General features: G+C 41.0%; 1 protein-coding gene across 4 annotated transcripts in view; it reads left to right on the plus strand.

The window, feature by feature from the left end:
* Positions 1 to 27,398, plus strand: part of LOC144596637 (KH domain-containing RNA-binding protein QKI) — a 339,874-nt gene that overhangs the window by 123,297 nt on the left and 189,179 nt on the right. For all 4 annotated transcript variants that reach the window (XR_013547640.1, XR_013547639.1, XM_078405219.1 and 1 more), the window contains one exon: positions 22,309 to 22,425. Coding sequence is in view for 2 of the 4 variants with exons in the window: in XM_078405219.1 (XP_078261345.1) it covers positions 22,309 to 22,425 (117 nt within the window). In the remaining 2 variants the exon portion in view is untranslated. The remainder of the gene's footprint in view (positions 1 to 22,308; positions 22,426 to 27,398) is intronic.

Consider the following 27,398-nt stretch of genomic DNA (forward strand, 5'->3'; position numbering starts at 1 on the left):
TGACTGATGAAGCCCAAGGCGCTGTAAGCAATCCTGACCACCCTATCTACCTGTGACACCACTTTCAAGAAATGATGTAGCTGCAGTCTGAGATTCCCCCTGCTTGATAGCACTCCCCAGGGCCTACCATTCACTGGGCAGGTCCTGCCCTAGTTAGATTTCCCCAAATAAAACACCTCACACTTATCTGCATTTAAACTCCATCAACCATTCCTGAGCCCACCTGCCCAATTCGATCAAGGTCCTGCTGCAATTTTTGACAACCATCTATGCTATCTACAATACCATCCACCTTAGTGTCATCTGCACTGTTAACTTCCTGAGTTCCCTTGCCTCCACATCTTTCTCTGTAGTCAATACAGATGAGAAATATTTATTTATTACCTTTCCCATCTACTGTGCCTCCTGTTAATTTTTAAGAGGCCGTATTCTCTCCTTCCTCACTTGCCCTTAACATACTTGTAGGATCTGTTTGGATTCTCATTTACCTTCTCTGCCAAAGCTATCTCATGTCCTCTTTTTCCCTCCTTAGCCTACTCTAAGAACCCCTATACTCCTCAATTGATGTCCTAGCCTACATATTTACAGGGAATGAATCAGACATTCAAGGGTATGATGATAATAATTCTTTGTTCTTTTTCTCTTGAGAGTAGAAGTCTGATAGATGACATCTATCAAGTTTAGGACTAGAGATCATAGCCTCAGAATTAAACGACATTCTTTTAAGAAGGAGATGAGGAAAAATCGCTTTAGTCAGAGGATGGTGAATCTGTGGAATACTTTGCCACAGAAGGCTGTGGACCCCAAGTCAGTGGATATTTTTAAGGCAGAGATAGATAGATTCTTGATTAGTACGGGTGTCAGAGGTGGTGGGGAGAAGGCAGGAGAATGGGGTTAGGAGGGAGAGATAGATCAGCCATGATTGAATGGTGGAGTGAACTAGGTGGGCCGAATGACCTAATTCTACACCTATCCCTTATAAACCTTATGACCTTATATCAAAGACCATTACAATGATGAAAGGTTTTGCTGGACTAAATACAAAAAGAATGCCTAAACCTGTGGAGAAGATCCTAACCAGGGGCGAGCAATGAAAGGAACTCACCAGGAAATCAGTAGGGAATTCAAAAGATTATTTTTAATCCAGAGAGTGAGAATGCAAACTTTTCTATCACTGGTAGAAGCATTAAAACAATTCTGAATTTTAAGTACATTTTTGCCCACATAAATCAAATTTTGTTATCTTTTACTGAAATTTAGATAATCACTATGTAGTCAATCAGATTCATCCATAAATTAACTGAATTTATTAGGAACCAGTTTCTGCCAAATGCACTGTTTGCAGCCCTTTCAGGATATTCTTCAAATTAAACTTGTAGGTAGATCAAAAATATTAAAAGGTGTCTGTCTTTTCAAATACAGATTAAAAGTTAAAATGTATTTAATTCACCGAAAATATTTGTGTATCACTAAACAAGTAAATAGTTCCACAATTTTTAAAAATAATTTAAATTTCTTTAAGGTAAAATTTCTGAACGACTAATAGCTTCATTTTCTGATTAGCCTTGTGGCCCTTTTGTGAACTTCCGCCAGGGTTTAGATGTTTCCTGTGTGCCTTGTTCAGCATATTTGTCTGATTTCTAAACTCTAATGATAGGACACTAAAGCTCATTGTTCTATTTATGTTGTTGATTTGTGCTATGCATTCACTCGATGTTGTACGTTTTGTGAGTTGGTTTCATGTCTCTCATTGAATGGGCCACTCATTCTTTCTTGAACTGCATCACATTTTGTACTTTTAAAATTTAATTTTAGTCCATTCACTTAGAATTCTGTTATCCTTGTTTTTGTGTTTCAATTATCAAATATCCTCTGTTGTAATGCCTCGATTTTAATTTAATTTTATGTTATATATATGTTGATGACCAAAATGCATAAAAATAATAAGCCTGAAAGCAGATGATCAATTGTCACTATTCAAATTATCAACGCTTTGCGGTCGTATTCTCAAAAGGAGGAAGATACTGATTTCTGAAATATTGCATGAATACAAATAGCAAAAGAGGAAGTGTTAAGGGGTTTGGCATTATAAGTGGACAAATGAAGTCGAGCCGGAGTAGGTGATTTAGTTTCTTTAGACTGGTCAGCCATCCAATAAAATCAGTGATCTTAAACCGTTTCCGCCCCCCCACCCCCCTGTATTCCTGCCTCAGCTAGTAATCTGTCCCTTCCTTGCTTATCAAGCATCACTGCCTTAAGAATATTCAAAGATTTTACTTCATCTCTTTTGAGAAGCCGAGCTCTAAATATTTGAGAAAATTCTTAAGTTGCAAGGTACAGATGAAATGTATCCCGGATGTTTTTGAAAAAGGAAGAGAAGGTATTGTAGTGGTACTAGCTGTGGGATTGGTGCCAGGGAATTGCAGAATATAGAACGCAGAGCAGTACCGCACGAGAATAGGACCTTCGGCCCACAATATCTGTACCGAAAATAATGCCAGACCACCTCTTATCTGCCAGCATGTAATCCATATCCCTCCATTTCCTGCGCATCGATATGCCTATCCAAAATTTCTTAAATGTCACAATCACATCTGCCTCAACCACCACCCCTGGAGCACATTCCAAGCTCTCACCACCTTCTGTGTACACTTCCTGCCCAATGCCCTGCACATCTCCTTTAAACTTTGCTCCTCTCACCTTAAAGCTATGACCTTCAGTATTTGATTTTTCATTCCTGGGGAAAAGGTTCTGACTGTCTACTCTAACTGTGCCTCTCATAATTTTATATACTTCTATTAGGTATCTCTGCAACCTCCAGCATACCAGAGAAAACAATCCAAGTCAGTCCAGCCTCTCCCTGTTGGTAATGCCCCCTAATTCAGGCATTATTCTGGTATTCCTGGCATCATTCAGAACTGGTAACAATGTACGATACAGTGCTGGAGTAATTCATTGGGTCAGACAGCATTTCTGGAGAATATGGATAGGTGACATTTCGGTTGGGAGCCTTCTTCATAAGAAGGATCTGAAGATGGGTTCCAACCTGAAAGGCTGCTAGCACTTTGTGTCATTTTTAAAAGCCATCATCTGCAGTTCCTTGTGCCATTAATTAAATGGGGATGAAGGGATAAACCAAATAACTATAGACTAGTTGGCCATATTCTTGAAATTCATCTGAGATGGTATAAGGTACACTTTAATAAAGACCACTCAGCATAGATTTATTGAGAGGTCATTTCCAACTTGATTGTTTTCTTTTAAGAGATAAGAAAGAGAATTGATGAGGTTGGCATATTTGATGTAATCCATCTGAATTTTAGCAAGGCTTTTGGCTGGACTACGTGGTAGATTGGTAAAACAAACCTAATGTGAGCCAAAATTGGCTTTTGTGACTGAAAGGCTCTAACCAGTGGGGATCCTCAGGGCACAAATCTTGATCCCTTGTTTTATGCGATGTATTAATAATTTGGACTGTATGCCACCTTGGAACTATGTACCTTCAGTTCCTGTGGATTGGAGGGTAGCTAATGTTGTCCCGCTTTTTAAGAAAGGAGGGAGAGAGAAAACGGGAAATTATAGACCAGTTAGTCTTACATTAGTGGTGGGGAAGATGCTGGAGTCAATTATAAAAGACGAAATTGCGGAGCATTTGGATAGTAGTAACAGGATCGTTCCGAGTCAGCATGGATTTACGAAGGGGAAATCATGCTTGACTAATCTTCTGGAATTCTTTGAGGATGTAACTAGGAAAATTGACAGGGGAGAGCCGGTGGATGTGGTGTACCTTGACTTTCAGAAAGCCTTCGACAAGGTTCCACATAGGAGATTAGTTGGCAAAATTAGAGCACATGGTATTGGAGGTAGGGTACTGACATGGATAGAAAATTGGTTGACAGACAGTAAGCAACGAGTGGGGATAAATGGGTCCCTTTCAGAATGGCAGGCAGTAACTAGTGGGGTACTGCAAGGCTTGGTGCTGGGACCGCAGCTATTTACAATATACATTAATGACTTGGATGAAGGGATTAAAAGTACCATTAGCAAATTTGCAGATGATACAAAGCTGGGTGGTAGTGGGAACTGTAAGGAAGATGCTATGAGGTTGCAGGGTGACTTGGACAGGTTATGTGAGTGGGCGGATGCATGGCAGATGCAGTTTAATGTGGATAAGTGTGAGCTTATCCACTTTGGTGGTAAGAATAGGAAGGCAGAGTATTATCTGAATGTTGGCAAGTTAGGAAAAGGGGACGTACAACGAGATCTGGGTGTCCTAGTGCATCAGTCACTGAAAGGAAGCATGCAGGTACAGCAGGCAGTGAGGAATGTTGGCCTTCATAACAAGGGGAGTTGAGTATAGGAGCAAAGAGGTCCTTCTGCAGTTGTACAGGGCCCTAGTGAGACCGCACCTGGAGTACTGTGTGCAGTTTTGGTCTCCAAATTTGAGGAAGGATATTCTTGCTATTGAGGGCGTGCAGAGTAGGTTTACTAGGTTAATTCCCGGAATGGCGGGACTGTCATATGTTGAAAGACTGGAGCGACTAGGCTTGTACACACTGGAATTTAGAAGGATGAGAGGGGATCTTATCGAAATGTATAAGATTATTAAGGGGTTGGACACGTTAGAGGCGGGGAGGATTTAAACTAATATGGCAGGGGGATGGGAACAAGAGCAGAGAGACAGAGGGGTATAAAATGAGGGTAGAAACAATAGGTAACAAGGTGAAAAGTAAAAGTGGCAGGCAGACAAATCCAGGGCAAAAATCAAAAAGGACCACTTTGCAACATAATTATATAAGGGGCAAGAGTGTTATAAAAACAAGCCTGAAGGCTTTGTGTCTCAATGCAAGGACTATACGTAATAAGGTGGATGAATTAAATGTGGAGATAGTTATTAATGATTATGATATAGTTGGGATTTCGAAGACATGGCTCCAGGGTGACCAAGGCTAGGCTGGGAGCTCAACATCCAGGGATATTCTACATTCAGGCGGGATAGACAGAAAGGAAAAGGAGGTGGGGTAGCGTTGCTGGTTAGAGAGGAGATTACCGCAGTGGAAAGGAAGGACATTAGCTCGGAGGATGTGGAATCGATATGGGTAGAGCTGCAAAACACTCAGGGGCAGAAAACGCTAGTGGGAGTTGTGTACAGGCCACCTAACAGCAGTAGTGAGGTTGGGGATGGCATCAAACAGGAAATTAGAAATGCTTGCACTAAAGGTGCAGCAGTTATAATGGGTGACTTCAATCTACATATAGATTGGGTGAACCAAATTGGCAGGGGTGCTGAGGAAGAGGATTTCTTGGAATGTTTGCGAGATGGTTTTCTAAACCAACATGTCGAGGAACCAACGAGAGAGCAGGCCATTCTAGACTGGGTATTGAGTAATGAGGAAGGGTTAGTTAGCAGTCTTGTTGTGCGAGGCCCCTTGGGCAAAAGTGACCATAATATGGTGGAGTTCTTCATTAGGATGAAGAGTGACAAAGTCAATTCAGAAACAAGTGTTCTGAACTTAAAGAAAGGTAACTTTGAGGGTATGAGATGTGAATTGTCCAGGATAGACTGGCAATTTATACTTGAAGGGTTGACGGTGGACATGCAATGGAAGGCATTTAAAGATCGCATGGATGAACTACAACAATTGTTCACCCCAGTTTGGCAAAAGAACAAACCAGGAAAGGTAGTGCATCAGTGGCTAACAAGGGAAATCAAGGATAGTATCAAAAAAAAAGATGAAGCATATAAATTAGCCAGAAAAAGTATCATACCAGAGGACTGGGAGAAATTCAGAGTTCAGCAGAGGAGGACAAAGGGCTTAATTAGGAAAGGGAAAATAGATTATGAGAGAAAACTGGCAGGGAACATAAAAACTGATTGCAAAAGCTTTTATAGATATGTGAAGAGAAAAAGACTAGTTAAGACAAATGTAGGTCCCTTGCAGTCGGAAACAGGTGAATTGATCATAGGGAACAAGGAGATGGCAGACCAATTGAACAACTACTTTGGTTCTGTCTTCACTAGGGAAGACATAAACAATCTGCCGGAAATAGCAGGGGACCGGGGGTCTAACGAGATGGAGGAACTGAGGGTAATCCAGGTTAGTCGGGAAGTGGTGTTAGGTAAATTAAATGGATTAAAGGCCGATAAATCCCCAGGGCCAGATAGGCTGCATCCCAGAGTGCTTAAGGAAGTAGCCCCAGAAATAGTGGATGCATTAGTGATAATTTTTCAAAACTCTTTAGATTCTGGAGTAGTTCCTGAGGATTGGAGGGTAGCTAATGTAACCCCACTTTTTAAAAAGGGAGGGAGAGAGAAAACGGGGAATTATAGACCAGTTAGCCTAACATCGGTAGTGGGGAAAATGCTAGAGTCAGTTATTAAAGATGTGATAGCATCACATTTGGAAAGTGGTGAAATCATCAGACAAAGTCAGCATGGATTTATGAAAGGCAAATCATGTCTGACGAATCTTATAGAATTTTTCGAGGATGTAACTAGTAGAGTGGATAGGGGAGAACCAGTCGATGTGTTATATCTGGACTTTTAGAAGGCCTTCGACAAGGTCCCACATAGGAGATTGGTGTACAAACTTAAAGCACACGGTATTGGGGGTTCAGTGTTAAGGTGGATAGAGAATTGGTTGGCGGACAGGAAGCAAAGAGTAAGAATAAACGGGTCCTTTTCGGAATGGCAGGCAGTGACTAGTGGGGTACCGCAAGGCTCAGTGCTGGAACCCCAGTTATTTACAGTATATATTAATGATTTGGACGAGGAAATTGAATGCAACATCTCTAAGTTTGCGGATGACACGAAGCTGGGTGGCAGTGTTAGCTGCGAGGAGGATGCTAGGAGGCTGCAGAGTGACTTGGATAGATTAGGCGAGTGGGCAAATGCATGGCAGATGCAATATAATGTGGATAAATGTGAGGTTATCCACTTTGGCGGCAAGAACAGGAAAGCAGAGTATTACCTGAATGGTGGCCAATTAGGAAAAGGGGAGATGCAACGTGACCGGGGTGTCATGGTGCACCAGTCATTGAAAGCAAGCGTGCAGGTGCAGCAGGCAGTGAAGAAAGCGAATGGTATGTTAGCATTCATAGCAAGAGGATTTGAGTATAGGAGCAGGGAGGTTCTGCTGCAGTTGTACAGGGCCTTGGTGAGACCGCACATGGAGTATTGTGTACAGTTTTGGTCTCCTAATCTGAGGAAAGACATTCTAGCCTTAGAGGGAGTACAGAGAAGGTTCACTAGATTGATCCCTGGGATGGCAGGACTTTCATATGAAGAAAGACTGGATAGACTAGGCTTATACTCGCTGGAATTTAGAAGATTGAGGGGGGATCTTATTGAAACATATAAAATTCTTAAGGGGTTGGAGAGGCTAGATGCGGGAAGATTGTTCCCGATGTTGGGGAAGTCCAGAACCAGGGGTCACAGTTTAAGGATAAGGGGGAAGTCTTTTAGGACTGAGATGAGAAAACATTTCTTCACACAGAGAGTGGTGAGTCTGTGGAATTCTCTGCCACAGAAGGTAGTTGAGGCCAGTTCATTGGCTATATTTCAGAGGGAGTCAGATGTGGCCCTTGTGGCTAAAGGGATCAGGGGGTATGGAGAGAAGGCAGGTACAGGTTACTGAGCTGGATGATCAGCCATGATCATATTGAATGGCGGTGCAGGCTCGAAGGGCCTACTCCTGCACCTATTTTCTATGTTTCTATGAAACATGTTCCCAGTGTTGGGGGAGTCCAGAACAAGGGGCCACAGTTAAGAATAAGGGGTAGGCCATTTAGAATGGAGATGAGGAAAAACTTTTTCAGTCAGAGAGTTTTGAATGTGTGGAATTCTCTGCCTCAGAAGGCAGTGGAGGCCAATTCTCTAAATGCATTCAAGAGAGAGCTAGATAGAGCTCTTAAGGATAGCGGAGTCAGGGGGTATGGGGAGAAGGCAGGAATGGGGTACTGATTGAGAATGATCAGCCATGATCATGTTGAATGGCTGTGCTGGCTCGAAGGGCTGAATGGCCTCCTCCTGCACCTATTGTCTATTGTCTACCTATTACATCTCCCCCCTCCCCCACCTTAAACCTATGTCCTCTGGTTCTCGAATCCCCAACTCTGGGTAAAAGACTCTGTGCATTTACCTGCGCTGATGCTTGCTCTTTCTACTGTGCACCCAGATCAAAGGTTCCAGTGACCAATTGCATTTAAGGAGAAGGGGAAATAGGCAAATGCCCATCCATGATTGTGGTCACAAACACGATAGATTTGGAGATCCTCGGGGTCAGTTGTAACGCCTGACATGCTACTTTAGTTATGGTCAATGGACTTTCTGTAGACTTGCTCTGAACCTAATCTTTCTGGCTTTGCTTGCTTATTTCCAACGTACAAATACTAAATGAATAACATGAGAGAATCTAACTTTTATCTCTTTTATCCAATCCTGGTTACTTGTGATCTGATTCCATTAGATCATTAGAACTTGGGGGCATAGAGACAGCAGGAGGCCACTGAACCCATGAACATAAACCACCATTGTGACTGATTGACATTTCTGTTTCATTTACCGGTCTCTGAATTGTATCTCTTGGTACTCCTCACAATAAAAATGTGACAGTTTAGATTTTGACAGTTTTCTCAGCCTTTTGGGGGAAGGAAGAATTCTACGTTTTCTCTACCCTTGAGGTAAAAGTAAAGTGCTTTCTTATTTCACTCTGGTATGATTCAGCTTCAATATTAAAATTATTTGACTATATTCTGACATCTAACCAGGGGAAAAGGCATTTTTGTGTTTATTCAATTTAATTATTTTATTTAAACCAAAATGTATACTAGCTTTACTCGTAGTTCATCCCTGGCAGGAAACTTAAGTGTGTCAATGGATTGAATTTGAGTGAATAAAAATAATTCTCTGATGTGACTATTGTACTTTTAGTGCTATCAACTGGAGATAGATTTCTTGGCAGCTTCATTCATGTTTCGAGTAAATCTGTTGTATATTCTCTCTAAATCCAATTTATAATTCCTGATGTGAAATATCCTATACTGAATACTCCAGCCAAAGCTGACTATAGAACACTCTGCCTGACTTGCTAAGTATTTTTAGCATTCTCTGTTTTTATTTCAAGGCAAAATGCATTTGCCTTAGAGTCATGCAGTATAGTTCCACTGGATTGATGAGGAATTTGTCCTTTAGGACAGATTGAATGAGAGTGGCCTCTGCTCAACAGAAAATGAAAAATTATCTCATTGGGATATGAAAGGTTCTGAGGAATTTGTTTGCTTAGATTGGAGAATCTAAAACTAGAAGACATAGTCACAGGACAAAGGGTTAGCTAAGTACGACAGATGTGACATTTCTGTACACATGCCATTGCAAAGCTGTAGATTCTCAACTTCAACATTGTGGTTGCTCAGTTTTATATTCAAAGCAAGATTGAGAGATCTTTGGACACCAGAAATAAATAGGAAGGTTTATTGAGATCCAGGAAGAAGTGTCCATATTAGATTATCATTCTGATCACTGCTACAGACCCTTGTTATACGAAAATAGCTCCTCATAATTAAGTCAACGGTAAGAGAAATTTTAGATCTTGGACCACCATAGTTAACTCATTAAGCATAAAAAATGGGTATGTGTTCATAGAATGAAAAAACAACATGGTGGGGAATGAGTGCATAAATAGTATGATGTAATAACCAGGAACTACAGATGTTGGTTTACCAAAGAAAGACACAAAGTACTGGAGTAACTCAGTGGGTCAGGGGAACATGGATAGGTGAAGTTTAGAGTTGGGCCCTTTCTTCAAACTGCATAAATATTGTCGTTTGTACTTTCTATTTTTTGGATAATCAGTCGCCTTGGGTTTCAGTTTTGAAGGAATAGTTCTGCTCCGTTAGTGAGTTTGCACATAGTTGACATGACTAGAGAAACTGTAAAGGAAGGTGAGATAATGTGCTGAAATTTTACTATGCGGTAATGTATGCTTGGGATAAAAACTAAAAATGTAGATTGGGAATCATCCGAGGAAAGAGAAACTGTTAACATTTCAAGATGAAAATGTTTTGTCAGAACCAGGAAAGGGAGGAAACAAGTTAGTTGAACGTTAGTTGAGGGGGTGAGGAAAGATTGAAAGGGCAGTGTGGAATATCATTTGGTGAGAGGCATCTTGATTGACTCATTCTTCCTCAACTTCCCCATTTCAATTCCAATTTGACCAAATTCCCATTTGCTGTATTCCAACCTCTGCAGTCTCTTGAAAATGCATAGGTAAAATGAACTCACTCTCTACGAACACACAACAACTTAGATATGGGAATGCGGGATAATTTTCAAATTTGCAGATGACACAAACCTTCCAAGTCTGGTAACTAGTAGGAGGATGGTAAGAGACTGCAAGAAAAAATAGATGGGTTGGCAGAAGAGGCCAATGGAATTTAATCCAGTTGCATACTCTATGATTTCATTTTTTAAAAACTTGTGAATTCTATTAAATTTTGCAAGTGTCACACTAAATAATCAAAATGCATTTTGCAATTCTAGCTTGTACAGCATTAATAGTTCAAAAGTTAAAGCTGAAATAGATTTGTCTGTGATTCTATTTGTGTTGTATTCATTCTGTAGGTCTCTGCTATTAAGATATTTCCAGTGATAAAGAATCAGAGGATGTAACAATTTTAGGCACTGTGATGCGTATTTAATATAGTTTTGGTGCCAGGCCACTTCTGTAAACTCAACACCTAAAGTAACACTGAAAGATCGATCTCTGGACCATTCTCTGTTACTAATTGAGAAGATAGCAATGTGGAGGCACCAATATTTCACTTTATATCTATTTACAAATTTCAATGCCCTGGAGAGAGTTTGGGTTGCAAACTCATCTGAGGATCAAAGTAATAGTTATAAAACACTTGTGGTTTATACTGTAATTTGAACCCCGGGATCATATTGCTGCTGCCTCCTAGCAGTTATTTATTAAAATTAAATGTTTGTTTTTTTAAGAATAAAAATTAGCATATGATTTCTGATCATTAGTTTTGGCCGCTTGACATCCAATTGGAAATGCAGTAACATTATCTCTGTGTCATCATACCACATCTAAAATATCATAATCTGTGGAATTATTTATTTAGATCAGATTTTGTGTTTTCAGAATTAGTGCATAATCATTTGGCCTTCCACACAGTATCTTCTCAGACCAACACTGAGAGATTTATTTAGAAACTAGACCCGTTGGGCCCAAACCTCTCCTGCATTGATCCTCCCCCCTCCCCCCCACCTCCCTCCCTAGGAGATAGATTTAAACTTTAAAATGTGAATAACTTAAAAAATATAACATTGATTTCAATGAAATTTCTTCCGTTAGCATCAAAGGGACGACGGTGAGTAAGGTGGGCCTAAAATTGTCGTGCTATAGGGGAAAGTTTTGGCTGTAGTTCAGGAACAAACAAACACGAGTTTTAGTATACAGATGTTATGTCAGTGAGTCTCAGTTTGGGCTATTAACATTTGGATCAGTGCTTGAATTTCCAGTCAGATTGCTATCTGATGCTCCTGTGAAGTGTTTTGGAGTATTAGTAATACATTAAAGGTATTTCACAAATATATAAATTGTTATGCACTCATACTGTCACGTAGATTTCTGCATCACTAATTTAATTTGAAGTTCAAACAAATTTTATTTTCCATATATAATATATAGCAAATATGCTTTGTAATTATTTCATTGGTTGAAAATAGTTCCAATTAAGATTTCTGCCAGAACAATTATTAAAATGAGCAGATTTTTACAAGCAAACTTGTTAACTCTATACATTCAAATGATTTATAAAAATAACATATAAGAAGTTCCCAGTTATTGGAATGTGCTATTGGAACATATATTGTGCTGCATGTTCTAATGTCCCCACTAAATGGGACATGAAAAATTCATTTTCATTTCACATTGAGGAAAATGAATTATTTTGAGCTTTCATTTCACTTGTGTTACCAATTGTAGTAGTTTTTCTATTAAGCAAATATCTAAATTTGAAGCTTGATCTGTTCCTACATAGAGCATACGTTATTTCTGATTGAACAAATTGTTTTATGTTTAAGAACAAATTGTAGGTCATATTAAGGCCAAGGAGGCATTTATAAACGGATTTATCTTTTTTAACATCATTTGCGTACCATATACCATCATACTGGTGATAAAAATGTCAAGTCAAACTGACTGACAATTCCTTCAGGGAAATGGTCTCATGCCATTTAGATTTGATACCCAATTAAATATAACACATTGTGTATTGAGCACTGGTGCGCAGCTGCCTAGACTCAGTGATTGAAGAAGGCACCTCAGCACCACTGCTCTCTGGCAATTTGGGATGGACCTTGTAATGGTGACAAATTCTGTGAACCCATTTTTAGAAGGGCTTGGCAATTCTCTTGCCAAATCTTGCCTCTATCCTGTAATGCCATCCTGTAATGTGTCTCTTTGCTTGTCTATTCTTCTGTGGCTTGGAGTAAGAGTGTAATTTTTGGTTCTGAAGTGCCTTGAGATATTCTCCTCCCTTGAAGGCACTACAATATATAAATGTTTGTTGAGATACCAGGTCTCAGAAATTCACATGGTCTCTCTTGCATTTCCAGACAACTTTTTCAAAGTTACTCATGCTCTTGTACACAGTTGAATTCTAACTACCAGTAGCGGAGCGCTCCATGTATGAGACTACTTAATTGAAAAATTCTTGTCTTGGGGTGAGATTTGATCTGAGACCGATAGCTGTGCAAAGATGTGGTTTAAAACTTTCAAATATTATGAATCCATTTTTGGACGAGTTTTGTATTGTTAAAATAAACAAAAACTGCCCAAAATACATAGCCAGTATACAATATTTAATACTTGAGTGTTTTGCAGGGTTCAAATTCATAATATACAATTGGTTGGCATTGACTCTCAAATCACTGTTGTGTGGATAACAGGATAACAGCAATAAACCCATTGGCAAACTTTATGGAAGTGAATTCCTTCAAACAAAATGAAAAGTGATTGGTGGCTCTTGGAGATATGACTACTGTTGAAAGAAACAAATTGCAAGTGAATGTGTTTTGGACCACTGAAATATAAACAAAAGATGTTTTTCTGATGAAGTCTGGCCTGAAACATTAATTCTGTTTCTGTTTCCACATATGCTGCTTGATCTCATGAGTGTTTCAGCATTTTCTGTTTTGATTTCAGATTTCCAGCATCTGCAGATTTTTTAGATTTTTAAAAAACTGTTTTGGATCAGAGTAGATCAAGATTGTGAGATATTACCATTTCAAATTATTAGACTCGACGTTGCTGAAAAATAATATTTTAAATAAGTTCACACTGAGTAGTGGCAAAGAAGGCAATTTTCTGTCTGTTGGAGAAATTTAATGTTTTCATATTACAAGGTAGAAATTTTATTTGTGGGTGAAGTAAGTTAATTTATTTAGATTAAATTTGGACTATAAAATAAGTTTATTAGCATGCAGGGGGCTTTATTGGATGCCCATTTAGTAATTATTTTATTTGCTTATTTTATACTTATGCTCCCATACTTATGAACTAAACTAAACTAAGACTAAAAGTAAACACTGCTTCCTTGCTCCTTGGAGGTGTAGAATGACTTAAATGAACTTTTGATTTTTATATATATATTCCTACAATTGCACATTCTACTGTATGTCGTTGTAAATTTGAGAAAATGTGAAATATATATCTGTGTCAAATCCTATAACCTGTAGTGGTAGGATGCAAAGCACGACAGACACTTTTTTGGTTATAAAATATGCATTATGACCTCTGAACTTCTCGGTGTACTTTTTAAGAAATTATGTACCTTACATTGTTATGATGCAGGAAAGATTATCAGACCGTTCTTTACGAAGAACATTTGTCTGTACAGGACAGAGTCCAGCAGTGTTTAATTAATATCTTCTGGGAAAATTATACTTTTTAATTAGCTTGAAATGACGTTCAATAAGAATGAATGGATTAATGAAAATATGAATGACTTTGGAATTTGTGTGAACTGTAACAAATTCCAATGACTTCATGAATTATGTTAACATGAAATTAGCAAGATTGTGAATAATGTTGTGATGAGGGTTATGAATGTACCATCTGTTACAATGTACTGTAAATGGTTTAAATCATTTGGGTTTAGTGCTTATGTCTATCGTGTGCCCATGCTCCTTGTTCTGAAAGATTATTTTAATGACACTATACCCATGGGTAATGCCAATGGTTGGAACTGTAATAAGCATGCCAATTTTTTCTCAGTTTTCTCCTTTGCCTCCTCTAATTTCTATCCTGCTGTTTTCTTCTTTTTGGCTCTGACCGCTCTTGCTCAGTGTCTCTCATTGACCACCTTGTTTCTCCGACTCCCTCACACAGATTCATTTCATTGATGTTCTCTGACACGACAGATTTTTATCATCACATCCTTTCAACTCCCCCATCTTTCTCTTAACATCCTTCTCTTGCTTTCTCCCCAACTGACTCTCTCTTTGCCAGCATTCTGAATGCAAGGAAACAAATAATCATAACAAAAATTATGACATGTAATGAGACCCTTTTGGCAACTGAATGTGTTTGTCCTGCTGATTTTTGCCCTCACTCTCTTGTTAGCCAAATCATTCCTGCTTCAACTAGTCTGGAATCATTGCTGAAAAGACACTGATCTCTGCATTGCAGTCTTTTACTTCTCCTTTTCTACAGGTTTCTTAAAGCCCTGGAACCTGCGCTGACCAGTGCTTAATTTAAAATGCAGTTTAAAATCTTAGGCAAATAGCCTCAAATAAGTTAAAATATCTTTGGATCAGTATTTTCACTTTCCTTACTGTAGTTATGACCTCATTGTCATTGATGTTTCTGTCATGGTCTTTTGAATATGCCACATGAGTACGCTACAAGACAGATGTCAAAGGCAGGGCTGCCATGCCTGTGAACACCACGGAGAAAAATTGTTGACTGTCTATCTTAACTGTTCAGAGTGTTCACAACATCAGCTTCCTATCTCCAGTAGCCCAAAGAGCAATTAATCCAGACGGTACAATTTTGTAAATTGACTGTTAAAATGAGTGACTCCCGCTGCACAGAGCTATCGTCATGTACCCCTCCCAAAGTTGCTGAATTTCTCTAATCTACCTAGTTTTTCATAATATTTCCAGTTAAAGTAGCTGAACATAGAACGGTACAGCAGAAGAACCTACCCTTTGGCCCACAATGTCTGTAGCAAAAATGATGATGTCTATCTCTTATCTACTTGCACATAATCCATATCCCTCTATTCCCTGCATAACCAAATGCCTATCTGAAAGCCTCTTAAATGCCACATCATGTGTGTCTCAAGCACCTAACTTGGCAGCGCCTTCCAGGCACTCACCACATTCTGTTTAAAAAAAAATTGCCCCGCAAATCTTTAAACTCACCTTAAAGCTGTGGCCTCTAGTATTTGATTTTTTCCATCTGAGGAACAAGGTTCTGACTGTCTACCCTGTCTCTGCCTCTCATAATTTGATATACGTCTATTGGGTCTCCCTGAAAGCTCTGGCTTTCAAGAGAAAACAATTCAAGTCTGTCAACCTCTCCCTGCAGCTTATAGCCACTAATTCAGGCAACATTATGGTAAATCACCTCGCCACCCTTTCCAAAACCTCTGCATCCTTCCTGGAATATAGTATGCAAAACACCAAATGTGGCGTAACCAAAGTCCTATGTCATGTGTCTGACCTTGCAGTAATCAGGAAGCCGTTCTTTTTCAATGAAATCTATGGTCTGTCTATTTCCTCAAATAAAAATAATCAAGCATAGCAGGATTAAATAGATTTGAGAGGATTGTAAGCATTTTATTCAGGAAATTATATACTGCACATGTCACACTTTGTGATACCCTTAAGAACCTGGAGATCTGTCTATATTTTATGAATGTGTAACATGAATGTAACTCTGGGAGGGAAAAAAATGTGGTCAATGGCCTGTGTCCATGAAATTTGCATTGACTCTTTAAGTGGATAATCCCATTCTAAAATTAAGTTTCAAATTTTGCTGTTTCTTTAATTTGCATTATCCATCTTTGGGTAATAAGCTACCTGCCAGTGGCAGGTTTACAATTAATTAAGTGGTCAGCTAGAACTAGTACCTATTAATGACTATAAACCGAAATGGAACTTGGGGATTTTGAGTAGGTCTCTAAAGTAATAAACGTGTAGCACTGTATGCAACTGTTAGAAGTGCAAAGGAACGGAACTGGTTTAATGGAGGGAGAAGTGCTGCCTCTTACTTTATTTTAATAAAACAGATTTAACTTAACAAGAAATTAGAAATTATTCAAATGAACCAGTAAAATTTTCCCAAGTAATGCAAGTATTGATCTGGATATAGGTGAATCAGAGTAATTGAGTTTCCTCCTGATGGGGCTTCCAATTAAGGTTGTAAAGTTATCATTGTGTGCATTGTAACCTTGTAGAACACAGGCTAACAGCCTACCCTTTGAGGGATTTGTGGTGTTGTAAGGTGGCTGGAGGTTGGCATGGAAGAGATGTAGAACTCACTGAATATACTGGGCAGTGTTTGCAAGGGGTGCTGGACAGATCCATCCTAGATAATGTGCACTGCTGGTATAAAACATTAGATAAATCACAGTTCGAATCTTGTGCACAATTTTGGTCACTGCACGATATGAAAAATGGACATGCACTAGAAGGGATGCAAATGCAATTAAGGATGTTCCTATGGATGAAGAATTATCCTTATGTGAAGAACCTAGTTTTCATAGAACAAAGAGTAAGGGGTAATTTAGTTAGTCTAAGAAAGAACCTATTTTCCCGAGAAGGGAGATTGGAAAGTTTGGGATGCAGTTTTAAGTTCAATCATGGAAGAATTAGAAGGAATTGAGAGGAAAAAAAATGGTGAATTGTAATGGTGAATATTTGAAAGGGTGGTAGAGGCAGAAAATAAGTATCTGGATGAGGAATAACCTGCAGGCCGATGGACCAAGAACAGGAAGTGGGATTGACTTAATGTTCACCTTTATCTAGAAGGGCTAGACCAAGTGGACCCGTTGGGCCCAAACCTCTCCTGCATTGGTGCAGCACCCTCTCCTCCCCCCTCCCCCTCCCCCCTCCCTCTCCCTCTCCCCCCCCCACCTCCCTCACCTCCCCCCCTCCCCGCCCTCCAACACTGCCATACATTTATGAACTTAGCCACAGTGAGTTTTCTCCAATATTTTAGAACTGAGATGAGGAAAAACCTTTTCAGTCAGAGAGTTGTGAATCTGTGGAATTATCTTCCTCAGAAGGCAGTGAAGGCCAATTCTCTGAATGCATTCAAGAGAGAGCTAGATAGAGCTCTTAAGGATAGCGGAGTCAGGGGGTATGGGGAGAAGGCAGGAACGAGGTACTGATTGAGAATGATCAGCCATGATCACATTGAATGACGGTGCTGGCTCGAAGGGCTGAATGGCCTCCTCCTGCACCTATTGTCTATTGTCTATTTTATCTACTATGCCAGATTTAGGGTTGAATCTACGTCTTAGCATTGAATAGTTCAGTAAAGTCTTTTTATAACAAGGTCACAAATATTTACGTTCTATATTGAAGATCATCAACAGAATGTCACAGGGTCTTGGAGTTAAAGTAACTGTATTTACACTACTTTGGGGATCTCCTACAGTATTGTTTGTACCCATATCTATAAGGGGCTGGATATTTTGCCTTTTCCTGCATTCTCCGCAAACTCATGATTAGGACTGAACCTGTGTCTAAATTCATGAGGCAGAAAGAGGAGAACAAATTTATAAGAGTAGGTACACACAGAGCATAGAATAGGACAGCACAGGAACAGCCGTTTTGGTCCCAATATCTGTGCTAAACATGATGCCAAGAAGAATTCTTATCTACCTGCATATAATCCATATCCCTCCATTCCCTACACATGTATGTGGCTATCCAAAAGTCTCAAATGCCAGTATCATATCTGGCTCCATCACCATCTTGGGCACCGTGTACCAGGCACTCATCACCCTCTGTGTAAAAAAAAACTTGCCCAACACTTTTCCTTTAAGCTTTGCCCCTCTAACATTAAAACTATGCCCGCTAGTATTTGATATCTGTATTCCGATAAAAAGGTTCTGACTGTCTTACTTTATCTACGCCTCTCATAATTTAATATATTTCTACCAAGTTTCTCTGCATGATCTGGCGTTCTAGAGAAAACAATCCGTCTGTTCAACCTCTCCCTATAGCTAATGGCCCCGAGACCAGGCATTATTCTGGTAAACCTCCACTGCATCCTTTCCAAAGCCTCCACATCCTTCCTGTAATAGGGGTGTCCAGAACTGCAGCTAATAGTCCAAATGCAGCCTCACCAACTTCCCATAAAGCTATATCATGACTTCCTAATTCATATACTCAAAGCCCTAACCAACAAAGCCATGATACCATGTCTGAAGAAGGGTCTCGACCCGAAACGTCACCCATTCCTCCTCTCCCGAGATGCTGCCTGACCTGCTGAGTTATTCCAGCATTTTGTGAATAAGCCATGATACCATGTGTCTTCTTTACCACTCTACTTGGGTTGCCACTTTCGGAGAGTTATTGGCTTGGACCCCAAGACCCATGAAGATATCAAAAGATGGCAACAAAGGGAAACTATGTTTAAATATGCTATCATGGTGACTCTGAATGACCCAAGATTCCCTTGGGCTCTGTGCTAAGGCAGTGGGTTACTGATTAGATAAATGATAGAGCATTGGTGGAGCGGGGGTGGGGGGGGGGGGGGGAAAGAGTCCTGTCCCGTCCCAGTGCGGGGATGTTCAGTGCGGTGGGTAGACAGCGCTTTCCCACCGTTGCTGTGCTGATGCCGCTGGACTCTGGGCGGCGTGGGGAAGGCGCTGAGCCGGCCAGGGAGAGGAGTGGGGGCGGGGGCAGGCCCAGGCCTCGGCTCACGGTTACCCGGTCACGTCCAGGCCCAGGCTCCGGCTGCTTCCCCAGGCACCGCTACGGAGCCGGTAAACCCGCCCCCAAGAGACAGGCGGCCTAGCCCTGCTCGTACCCAAGATCAATGGGCCCCAACTGCACAGGCGCGGATGCGTTTGTTCTGCGCACGCACAGATGCGGTGGCCATCTTACTTAAGTACCAGATCAATGGGGCCCCAACTGTGCATGCGCAGTTTTTTAAACTTTAAAATGTGAATACCGTTTTGAAAACATAACACCGATTTGAATGAAGCTTCAGCCATAGGACCACAGGACGATGGTGAGTAAAATGGGCCTAAAATTGTCACGCTATCCTATACCGTTTTGGCTGCAGTTCGGAAACAAACAAACAAACAAACAAACCAACTAGATGATAGTTCTAGTATATAGATGGCACAAAACCGCACCGCAGAGGCTCTGGCAGGGGGTCCAACAAGATGGCCGTTGCCCGCCGCTGGCAGCAGGAGAAATGCCGCCGAGGTCAGTGCCTTTCCCCTCTCCCCCCTTGCTGGCACATGGCTACGGGGGCACTCCCCGACCGGCAACGGCTCCACGGTTGGGCCGAGGGGGGCAGGAGGGGAGGGGTGGAGCAGGAGGAGGGGGCTGGGGGGGGGGGGGGAGTGAGGGAGAGGGGAGGGAACGAGGGGGATGGGGTGAGGGGGAGGGAGGGAGGGGTGAATGGGGATGGGGGAGGGAGGATTGGGGGCAGTAGATGGGTCGTGGGATGGGGAAGGGGTATGTAGGAGGGGTGAAGGGGAGGAGGGGGTGTTGCACCAATGCAGGAGAGGTTTGGACCCAACGGGTCCACTTGGCCTAGTATTTTTATAAAGCCCTGTTACAGCCATTCATTAAAAGTCATGGCTCGTTATATTTGTCTACATTTGCCTTTGGTTTACATAGTCAACTGGAAGGATCAGCAATCAAAGTCATGATGTTTCTTCTGTGGCTCCTGTGCAACTCTTATTTGTTCCCTTAGAACTCTTTGTTGCTTTTTTGAGCTCTCCTAATTTGTTAAAATTGTATGTGTTCAGTGATATTTCTTTTAAGTTTTAAGTAAACTTTTAAGTTACATAATTGCTTTTAAGTAACTTTGTGGATTTTTCCCTCCTCTTAACTTTACGATCCTCCAAGATAACTGTGCACCTTCATTTCTGTTTTTTTGCGTACCCGTGCTTTCCTTCATGTGGAAACCGATTGGCGTGCCCATGCTATGGCTCTCCACACCCCTCCCCCCTCCACCACCCATCTCCAGATGAATCAAATTGGTTTTTTTTTCTTTTGTTGGCTCATTGTAGATCATGCTTGTCAAATGATAAATCTACAGCAATTCAATATCATCCACATTATACATTTATTATTATGCAGATCAAAAATATTTCAAAAGACTACTTGTATTAATGTAGCACCTATATGTTACTTCACAGGAGCATTATTGAACAAAATTTGGAACAAAGCTATGTTGGTATTATGCAAAAAAAAACAAAAGCTTGGCCAAAATAGTTTTAAAAGACAAGTTAAAGGTGGTAAAAGAGTGTTAGAGATGTGGAGGTTTGGGAGGAGAATTTCAGAGCTTAGAGGTTTCTTTGAATTTGGCGAGTGGTAATTAACCAAAAAATCAATTAGATGGGTGTTCAGAATTGTAAAGTTCCAGACATCTCAGAGAGTTGTTGGGCTGGAGGAGAAAGCAGGGACGAGGCTGAAAGGATTATGAAACAAAAAGTTTAAAATCAGCATCCCTTGACAAGGAGGCCATTTTCAAAAGCAGAGAAATGGCAATTATAGCAGCTGAGTTTCCGGTGACTAATTTTATTGTGTATGAAATATTCAAACTGACCATGTGTGCATTGTAATAGATGCGATACGATACGATAGAACTTTATTTATCCCTGTACAACTATACTGGGATAACTTTATGCGAAGAGGGAACAAACACATGGATGAGGGTTTCAGCAGCTGATAAGCTGAAGGGGGCAGGTTTGGATGATGCCACAAAGGTGGAGATAATGTTGGTGAGACTGTGTGGTCAGAGCTTATCTTGGTTCAAATATTGCAAAGTACCTGATTCAACGACCTGAGCCTAAAATTATTAACTAGAAAATGCACTTTGTCAGTGCAGGTGATGATTATAGTTTGGTCCTCCTGATAATTAGTCATGGAAAAAGTTCATCTTATTTAGTACCAGATATTGTATAATGGCATGACAATGCCAGTTGAGGATGGCACAGTGCTGCAGTTGGTAGAGCTGCTACCTCACAGTGCCAGAGACCTGGGTTTGTCCCTGACCTCGGGAGCTGTCATTGTGGAGCTTGTGTGGCTGTGGCTGCGTGGGTTTCCTCCGGGTGCTCTGGTTTCAACCCACATTTCAAAACCGTGCAGGTTTGTAGATTAATTTTCCTCTGCACATTGCCCCTAGTGTGTAGGAAATGGGATACATGGAACTACGGTGAAAGGGTGATCGATAGTTGACGTGGACGGTGGGCCCAAGGGCCTTTTTCCAGCTTTCAATTAATCAATAGTAAGATGGAATTTGATTGGATGTTTTCAGCATCGATGTGGAAATTGATGATTATAGTTTGGATAATGTTCAAACATTGTAATGATTATGTTTCATATTATTGTAAATGAGAAAGGGCCAGAGAGAGAGAGATCTTGGATAACAAAACAAGATGCAGAATTATACCGATTAATAGGAACATAGGAAATAGAATCAGGAATTTGTATTTTGGTGGCTAATGCCTGCTAATTTTTCAAAGACGTACAGGTATGTAGGTTAATTGGCTGGGCAAATGTAAAAATTGTCCCTAGTGGGTGTAGGATAGTGTTAGTGTGCGGGGATCGCTGGGCGGCGCGGACCCGGTGGGCCGAAGGGTCTGTTTCTGCGCTGTATCTCTAAATCTAAATCTAAATTTTAATAAAATCATGGCTGATTATTCAACAGTTACTTTCCTGTATTAACCCCTTATTCCTTGATTCCCTTAAAATCTAACAAAAATAGGTTCTCCGGCTATGACTGTCCCGATGGAGAACCAGGTGAATGTGACTCTATCTGAGATGAATAACATTGCAGAGGCATTAGACCTGGATGGAATAGGCAGCCATCTTAAAGGCCGAGCTGATAATTGATAGTCCACCATTATTCATAATAAAATTTGTTGCTTTCAGAATCCCTTCCAATTTCCAGAATCTAATATTCAAGTTGTAATGTTGATTACAGTTCTTGAATTTTTTTTTAAAAATCATTTTGATTCTCTGTGAAGCGTCCATAGATATACTGTTGTTTAAACATTTTAGTCACTTACTCTTTTTCTCTGTTAACCACTTAGTTCAACTTTGTTGGAAGAATTCTTGGACCCAGGGGACTAACAGCAAAACAGTTGGAAGCAGAGACTGGATGCAAGATTATGGTGCGAGGGAAGGGCTCAATGAGGGACAAGAAGAAGGTGAGTAAGATGTAACTGGATAGCCGTGGAATACTGTTTCCTCTGGTACAAATGTTAATTCTGGTCTAACATTGCCGAGAAGTCTAATCTCAAAGTAATTTTTCATATTAGTTCAGGTAGCTAATAATAAATTGTGAGTTCAATCAATTGTCTGAGGTCAATGAACAATTTCAATTTTAAGTTATGATTAGGTAACCGGGGTAATTCAGGGATGATGTGTATCAATCAACTCTATGGATACAATATTCGGAAATGAAGATAGCATTTTTAATTTAATATTTTATGCTTTGAGCCAATGACACAATGAGTCTCATTATCTGTAAATTTGATCGAGAAGATAGGCAAATCATGATCTCCAAGTATGCACATGACATTGGTGCCTAGTTGCATGTGAGTGGTCAAGCCCTTTCGCTCACATTTGTCTGTGTTTGCTTCCAATGGGTGAGGCCTAAAATCAGAGGTGTGTGCTATTAATCGGTCATTTGTGGATGCTCTCCATGGCCTGTTAATGCGGCAAGTCTTTGAATCTGTTCCATGTGAAGTTTTATCCCATTTTTTTGGACCTTCTTTGGAGCGTTGTCCAGTTTACAATGACTGAGCACCACATACAGGAATCATTAAGTCTGTGATTTCAAACGGGGTGATCATGATTTTACAATTCATCTCAGAATGGAAATGTTGATTCTGAAATAGTTCAAAAGCAATCCAGCTATATTTTGAAGTTGCGTAATATTCTACTTTTTTTAATGTCGTAAAATTAGAACAAATTAACAACGATTTATTTAGAGCATAAAAACATAGAAAATAGGTGCAGAGGTAGGCCATTCGGCCCTTCGAGCCAGCACCACCATTCACTATGATCATGGCTGATCATCCAAAATCAGTACCCCGTTACTGCTTTTTCCCCATATCCCTTGATTCCTTTAGCCCTAAGAGCTAAATCTAACTCTCTCTTAAAAACATCCAGTGAATTGGCCTCCACTGTGGCAGAGAATTCTACAGATTCACAACTCTCTGGGTGAAAAAGTTTTTCCTCATCTCAGTCCTAAATGGCCTATCCCTTATTATTAAACTGTGACCCCTGGTTCTGGACTCCCCCAACATCGGGGACATTTTTTCTGCATCTAGCCTGTCCAATCTTTTAAGAATTTTATATGTTTCTTTAAGATCCCCTCTCATCCTAAATTCCAGTGAATACAAGCCCAGTCGACCCATTCTTTCAACATATGTCAGTCCCGCCATCCCGGGAATTAACCTGGTGAACCTACGCTGCACTCCCTCAATAGCAATAATGTCCTTCCTCAAACTAGGAGACCAAAATTGCACACAACACTTCAGGTGTGGTCTCACCAGGGCTCTATACATCTCCAGTAGGACCTCCTTGCTCCAAAACTCAAATCCTCTCGCAATGAAGGCCAACATGCCATTAGTTTTCTTTACTACCTGCTGTACCTGCATGCCTACTTTCAGTGACTGATGTACAAGGTCACCCAGGACACGTTGCACCTCCCCTTTTCCTAATCTGACACCATTTGGATAATAATCTGCCTTCCTGTTCTTGCCACCAAAGTGGATAATCTCACATTTATCCACGTTATACTGCATCTGCCATGCATCTGCCCACTCACCCAACCTATCCAAGTCATCCTGCAGCCTCATGGCATCCTCCTCGCAGCTCACACTGCCACACAGCTTTGTGTCATCCGCAAACTTGAAGATGTTACATTTAATTCTCTCATCTAAATCTTTAATATATATTGTAAATAATTGGAGTCCCAGCACCAAGCTTTGCGGCACCCCACTAGTCACTGCCTGCCATTCTGAAAAGGACCCGTTAATTCCTACTCTTTGCTTCCTGTCTGTCAACCAGTTCTCTATCCATGTCAATACCCTACCCCCAATACCATGTGCTCTAATTTTGCACACTACTCTCTTGTGTCAAAGGCTTTTTGAAAGTCCAGATATACCACATCCACTGGCTCTCCCTTATCCATTCTACTTGTTACACTCTCAAAAAAGTCCAAAAGATTAGTCAAGCATGATTTCCCCTTCATAAATCCATGCTGACTTTGACCAATCCTGTCATTGCTTTCCAAATGCGCAGTTATAACATCTTTAATAATCAAAGTCCATCATAGAAATTCATCTGCAGAACAGTTTTAAGCGGCACGGTGGCGCAGCGGTAGTGTTGCTGCCTTACAGGGAATGCAGCACCGGAGACCCGGGTTCGATTCCGACTACGGGTGCTGTCTGTACGGAGTTTGTACGTTCTCCCGTGACCTGCGTGGTTTTCTGCGAGATCTTCGGTTTCCTCCCACACTCCAAAGACATACAGGTATGTAGGTTAATTGGCTTGGTAAATGTAAAAATTGTCCCTAGTGGGTATAGGATAATGTTAATGTGCGGGGATCGCTGGTTGTCGTGGACCCGGTGGGTCGAAAGTGCCTGTTTCCACGCTGTACCTCTAAACTAATCTAAATTAAACTAAACTAAACTAAAACAGTTGATAAAACTGGGCAATGTTAAAATAAGCCTCAGTGAAGTACATTTAAGAGCAGCGAGTTTTCAGAGGCACCTCCCAGTGTGGACAAAGAATTATAATCGAAAAGTGCACCCAAAGTGCCCCTGCAGACGTATGATTATTAATATAGTACTTTAAGTCTTGGCAAAACATGGTATTGTTGATGTATGAATGATTCACCTATGACCTTAGTAAATAGAAATTATTTTAAATCTTTCAACAGATTTGTAAATTAGCACTTTTTCAAATTAAAGCTTCTGTTTGCAGTAATAGCTGTGAATGTGATTTGAACCTTCAGTAATGGAGTAATTTCTGTTCTGAACAGTTTCTACTTTGCAAGTTTAAATGGTGATAATTTGTCATTTCTAGTTCAATTAGCAGTGCATGATATAAATTTGAAGAGACTGCCAGCACCAAATGGATGTGTTGTAAGAAATGGAAGCATACAATTGTAGTTTACAGAGCAAAGCCAATTGATCATGAATCGTTCTCATTCAGAGGAAGTTTTATATCCTATTCAAGCTGCATAAATTAAAATAAGAACAAAAATTGCTGTAAACACTCAGCAGGCATCGATGGAAACATAAATAAATAATGTTTCAGGCCTGAGTCCATTTGGTAGAACTGGAAACACAGAAAACAAGTTACTTTTCAGTAGCAGCGATAGGGAGGGGCGTGTGGAACAAAATTAACATCTCTTTTGTTGATGGGCCCATTGCTGTTTGTCATCTATGTCAATGATTGGAATGAGAATGTACATGAATGTACATGATTAACAAGTTTACAGATGACACTAAAGTGTGTGGTATTGTAGATAGTAAAGATGGTTGTCAAAAACTGCAGCAGGATCTTGATTGGTTATGTATTACATTGGTGAGGTTTAGAGGTGAACACATTTAGAGTATTGTGTTCAGTTTTGTGCACCATATTATCGGAAAGTTGGTGTAAAGCTGCAAAGGGTGCAGAGAAGATTTACGAGGATGTTGCCCGGACTCGAGGGCTTGGGCTATCAGGAGAGTTTGAGCAGGCTAGGACTCTATTCCTTGGAGCGCGAGAGGATGAGGGATGATCTTATAGAGATGTACAAAATCATGAGTGGAATAAATTGGGTAAACGCACAGTCTCTTGCGCAGAGTAGAGGAATCAAGAACCAGAGGATGTTGGTTTAATGTGAGGGGGAAAGATTTAATAGGAACATAAGGGGGTAACTTTTTTACACAAAGGGTGGTGGGTGTATGGAATGAGCTGCCAGAGGACATAGTTGAGGCAGATACTGTCGTGACATTTAAGAAACATTTAGACAGGTATTCGGATGGGACAGGTTTAGAAGAATATGGGCCAAATGCAGGCAGGTGTGACTAGTGTCGATGGGATATGTTGGTCGGTGAGGCAAGTTGGGCTGAAGGGCCTGTTTCCACACGGTATGAGTCTATGACTCTGTCAGAGTGAGACATTGGTTCAATGGTTCTTTATTGTCACATGTGCAAACGCAGAGTGAAATTATTTTCTTACATACAGCCCAGTAGAGTATTGGCATACCCAAGCATCATCCCCAATTAAATAAAGTGTACAGAGATAGTCCACTGAGCCCGCATGCAAAAGGCATTAGGTTGTGGTGCCATTTTCAAAGTCCAGTCGGCGCTCTCGGTCTTATGAGTGGTGCCCGATCCAGGCAAGCCCCTGACTGCTGCAGGGCTTCCAGCTAACTTCTTCCTTGGACTTGACCTTGAGGGCGCGGTATGCTGGGCTCAGGTCCCTCATCTACCGACCTTGCTCCTCGCCTGTCATGTCCTTTTTCGTCGCCGGCACCATCCTCCCTGTCTCTGATCTTCGGGGACGAGCAGGGCCTGTTCAGTGGTTTCCCCCCCTTTCAATGACGATCCACCGGGTCTTTGTGCTTCCAGCTGCGGAGGACGAGCAGGGGCCGGCTTGGCGGCTTCCCTCCAAAAGGCTGCGGCCCACTTGGAGCTTCTGCCATGCTCCCACTTGACTCAAATAAACAGTCTATTGTGCCTCTTTGTCTGTGTTATGTATTTCTATTGCCCAGCAAGTCAGATGCTGATCCAGGATGGGGAGGAATCTGCCTACAGATGGGAAATGACACAGCTGGCGTCCTGGTGCCATCGCAACAACCTGGAGCTCAATGCTCTCAAGATAGTGGAACTAATTGTAGACTTTTGAAGAGATCCCCCTCCCCTCCCCCCACTCACTATCAACAACACCATAGTCACATCTGTGGAGTCCTTTAAGTTCCTTGGAACTATCATCTCCAGGGACCTTAAATGGGGGGCCACCATCGACTCCACAGTCAAAAAGGCCCAACAGAGAATGTACTTCCTGCGGCAACTGAAGAAACACAATCTGCCACAGGCAATGATGGTCCAATTCTATACTGCTATTATTGAGTCCATCCTCACCTTCTCCATTATGGTCTGGTTTGGCTGAGCCACCA

This window comes from Rhinoraja longicauda, chromosome 9 (genome assembly GCF_053455715.1).
Source record: "Rhinoraja longicauda isolate Sanriku21f chromosome 9, sRhiLon1.1, whole genome shotgun sequence".
NCBI classification, from domain to species: Eukaryota; Metazoa; Chordata; class Chondrichthyes; order Rajiformes; family Arhynchobatidae; genus Rhinoraja; species Rhinoraja longicauda.